Source organism: Mastomys coucha, unplaced genomic scaffold (genome assembly GCF_008632895.1).
Source record: "Mastomys coucha isolate ucsf_1 unplaced genomic scaffold, UCSF_Mcou_1 pScaffold3, whole genome shotgun sequence".
In the NCBI taxonomy this organism is placed as follows: Eukaryota; Metazoa; Chordata; class Mammalia; order Rodentia; family Muridae; genus Mastomys; species Mastomys coucha.
Genome location: NW_022196909.1, coordinates 34,700,182 through 34,704,733, shown reverse-complemented (window position 1 = coordinate 34,704,733; position 4,552 = coordinate 34,700,182). Strand labels below are relative to the sequence as shown.

General features: G+C 43.2%; 1 protein-coding gene across 41 annotated transcripts in view; it reads right to left on the bottom strand.

The window, feature by feature from the left end:
- The window catches only part of Ank3 (ankyrin 3), a 642,120-nt gene that overhangs the window by 218,070 nt on the left and 419,498 nt on the right, over window positions 1-4,552 (bottom strand). For all 41 annotated transcript variants that reach the window (XM_031347661.1, XM_031347659.1, XM_031347665.1 and 38 more), the window contains one exon: window positions 789-887. In XM_031347661.1, coding sequence (XP_031203521.1) covers window positions 789-887 — 99 coding nt within the window. The remainder of the gene's footprint in view (window positions 1-788; window positions 888-4,552) is intronic.

Below are 4,552 nucleotides of genomic sequence, written 5' to 3'. Positions count from 1 at the left end.
CCAAGTGCTGGGATTAAAGGCGTGTGCCACCACCGCCCAGCTGGAGTGGTGGCTTTGTGGTGAGCGAACCGACTATCTACTAGAGTTCATTATTGGATTAAATGTGAAGAATGTGCAAGTACCAGTTCTTAGTATTAGCAACAGATTTCGAGTGACATGTTTGATCAGTGATGACAGTGCCCGTCGACAGATTTAAAAAAAAAAAATCTACATTTCCTAAGACAGTACCAGAGGCATACATCATCTTTACTTTTTAAAGTAATTTTTCTATTCAAGACTGTAGAAAATATTCCCCCCAACAAATACCACTGTTATTGGGTAGTTAAATGTGTATAGAAGTCTTATTTGGAAGTATGGATTAAGAATAATTAATTAACTTCATATATATATATATATATATATATATACATATATATATTCATTCAATTATTGTAATTAGCCTAACTCTAATCTGGAAAAAACACACTTATGGTTAATATTCATTAAAACAATGGTTGCCTTGGAGGCAAGATTATTAAGAAGCAAAAATTATTATTAATAAAATATGTTAAGAATTAAAATGATAGCTTAATCACAGGGTAGACCAGGAACTTGAGCAGATAAAGAATATCCGTACAATGAGAGAATTTTTCAGAGATTAAAAATAGAGTTTCTAGGGCATCTCATAAAAAAGTCAACACGTTAAACACCCAACAACAGTGGTAAGAAAATTCTTAGCTCTGGGCTTACAAAAAAAAAAGCCTTTTGAACACACGGGCTCAACTGTGGAAGAACGGAGGGTAGCTCACCTCTGTGGCCAGGCTTTGGCTGGCACCATTGTCCAGAAGAAACCTGACGACTTCCAGGTGGTTCTCCTGGGCCGCCATATACAACGGCGTGAAGCCATTCTGCAAAAGAAGAAAACAATGAGTCCTGTGAGCGGCTCTGCCAAGAGGGCACCGAGCATGCGCATTCCGAGCAGGGCTCGCATAAAATGATGTCGATCATCCTTCATTGCAAATACTTAAGAGTCATTAGAGAACCGAGCGAAACAGCCCGTACCACCGTCATTATCTAAGTGTAATTCATGATCATAATCACAATTAGACTGCTAGTCACACGAAGGTAGAGTGAGTATTCACAGTCAATAGTATTTAAGAAACATCTAGCGGTTCTGCACCGATACTTGTGTATCGCCAACTGTGTTTGAGCTACTACTGTGAATGAAATGTTTTACTAGCTACTGCAAGGACACAGAGGAAAATGGATTCAGCTGTTATCCTCCCTGCATCGATCATCTATTGCAAATAAAGATGTAACTGTTTTCATATAAAAGGAGGCAATCCAGAGAGTTCCAGCTTGGGAAGGAAATTATTATAACTTCAAATTCCTTCAAACATATGACAGATGTTATCTCACAGATCAAAGAAAGACTCACATGCAAAATAGTACGGCTGCATAACTGCTTCCTTTTTTTTTTTTTTTTTTTTTTGGAGACAAGGCCTCACGTACCCTAGGTTGGGCTAGAATCTACTACATCGCTGAGGCTAGCCTTAAACTTTACCTCCCAAGAGCTGAGGTCACAGGTGTGTAGTCCCACTATACCCGGCTCTCTCTTTGGCTTAGGGCTTGTGATGGTTTGTATTGTGCTAGGCCCAGGGAGTGGCACTATTAGAAGGTGTGGCTCTGTTAGAATAGGTGTGCCACTGTGAGTGTGGGCTCTAAGACCCTCATGCTACCTGCCTGGAAGCCAGTCTGCAGATGAACCTGCAGATGAAGATGTAGAACTCTCGGCTCTGCCCTGCACCATGCCTGCGTAGATGCTGCCATGCTCCTGCCTTGATGATAATGGACTGAACTTCTGAACCTGTAAGCCAGCCCCAATGAAATGTTGTCCTTATAAGAGTTGCCTTGGTCATGGTGTCTGTACACAGCAGTCAGACCCTAACTAAGACAGGGTTTCTTGCCTTTCTAGAACTAAGACCAGAGATATTGGTCTTTTCCAAAAGTCACATTCCTGTTCACATATTTTTGATTCCTAAAAATATGTGTTTATATTCACTGAAGTCTCACTCCATAAAACTCATCCTTATAAAATATACAGTTCAGTGGGGGGGAGTGGGGTATGTGCTCACAGAACTATGATGAAAGCCTTGCTGGGCAAGAACCACTGTGAGTTGCTGTCCCACTGATCCCTCACCCTGCACCTGTTGGTACTAATTTTTGACATCTGCCTTTTTCTATAACCTTGGCAACCACCCATCTCTGCCCTGTGTCTGTGGCTTTGTTTACTTCGGACATTTCATGTGAATGAGATCACACAATACACAGCCCTGCCGGTCTTACTCTCTTTCTGCTATCTGGGCGGATGAAATGTTTGTTTGTGCCTCCCTCCCTTACAAGAATGTTCCAGTTTCAATACCAAATGCCCCCTCGGGGATTATGGCTGAAGATTTGATTCCTATTTAACTACTCAGAGAGCCTTGGGAAGACGTTGGATTGTGAGATCTCTAAGGTAGTCAGTGGGTGAATCCATCGAAGATCTGTATTTGTGGCACTCTTGGGGAGGTGGCGGAGCGTGTCAGGGTAGGGTCTGTTGTTGTTTTGTAGCAACCCAGGCCTACCTGGCTGTTGCCAGGCAACAGTTGGGTGGAGCCTGGAAGGAATGCTAACAGGGAATGGTAACAGCCAAGCAGGCTCTTTCCATTTCCTTCTGCTTTACTATGAGGTGAGCAGCTGGGACCTGTCATGGCTAGACACTGAGACAGAGGAGCCTGCTTCTCTCGGTTGAGGGTGTAGACATGTGGATGAACTATCTTTGTTTGTCTTCTAGTTCTCTCTTCTCCCCAGTCTCCATCAGCAGCCTCAAGGGAGGCTGTGAGAGGGCTCTCTTACTCTTCTTAGGCTATGGCTAGGTTCTCCAGCCCTCTACTCCAGCGATCAATTTCCCAGAACTCTCTGTCTCCTCTTTAGCCTTCTGTTCTCAAGTGTCCCCAATCTAACGCCAATAAACTCTTTGGAGACTCCCTTTGCTCTCTTAATCCGAGTAACACCAATTACATAATAAGGATATTATCTATCAATAAAGAATCTACAAGTATCTTTTGAAGAGACTGACAAAAAAAAAAAAAAAAAAATCTTGCCACTAGACTAGCCCAGAGGCATAAGGCACCTCCCATGATTCACGGTATCACCATGGGGCAGCCCGTAACCATCACACTTGGTGAGAAGGCACTTGGACCTGGGGGATGGCCAGATTTGGGAAAGATGTTGCATTTTCATTTTTGCTTAAAAATTAAGAAAATGTCAAAACAGAGACAGTTAAGACGGGAACATCCAGGAGCTCAATTTACATTCCCTTCACGGTGGCGGTGGGAGATTGGAATCCCCCAGGGAAGGGCAGCTTAAGACACAGTCGGTATGCCATTTAAAATCTGATTTTATCTATTATCTCTGATACCTTTTGCTTTCAGTGTTTATAGTGGGGCTGTTATATGCACGCAAACCTGCAGACTAAGAACTTTGCTGGGAATGGAGGCATGCTCCATCACAGCCAACCTGGCAGAGGAAAAGAAAAATGAAAACCCAAACCAAACCAAACCAAAACAAAACAAAACTTAATGGCACAAAACGACCTCAATCTGAGGGACGGCCCCTCCTATGTGTTCTTCAACATGGCTAATTACTACACAGCAAAAGATTTCACTGGAGCCTGGGTGACACTAAGTTCTGTGAAAGTCAGATTAAAGGTCAAAGGTCAGAGGGCATCTAGACCAGTCACCCACCTGTCTGGCTGTGAGAATCTGGTTCTTCTAACACATGGGACATCTGGATGTGTGTGTGTGGGGGTAAACCCTCAAGGGTACCCAAGAGATCACATTTAACGTGAGGTATTTTGCCCTTTGTTAAAACAAGTAGGGAAACTTGTTCATTCAGAATATCTCCATAGCCAAAATACCACCAGAGACAGACCCTGTCTATACAAACACAGCCAGCAATGCCTTTGGATACAGTCAAGGATGAGAGAGAAAAGGGAAGTGGATTTTACCAGAGTGGTTTCGTCGTCTTTAGTGGTAAATACTATGTATTACTGTTATATTCAGTGCAAAAACAGTAAGGGGTTAAAAAGAAATGAGTTCTTTACAATTACAATTCAGTTAGGCAATGGTGTATGTGCATGTGTGTGTGTGTGTGTGTGTGTGTGTGTGTGTGTGTGTGTGTGTATTTAGGCTAGTCTAATTAACCAGCTTGCTCTGGGGATTCGATGCCACCTCTCCTGTGTGCGGGGATTCCACGGAGGCTATCATTCCTGTCCGGCATTTACTGATTGATTGACTGATTGCTTGTTGTTGTTGTTTTGGTTTTTTTGAGACAGGGTTTCTCTGTGCAGCCCTGGCTGTCCTGGAACTCACTCTATAGACCAGGCTGGCCTCAAACTCAGAAATCTGCCTGCTTCTGCCTCTCAAGTGCTGAGATTAAAGGCGTGCGCCTTGTGGCCCAGATGATCGGAATACAGGAAGAACAACCCACAAACCACAAGGAACTCAAGAAGAAGGAAGACCAAAAGGTGGAC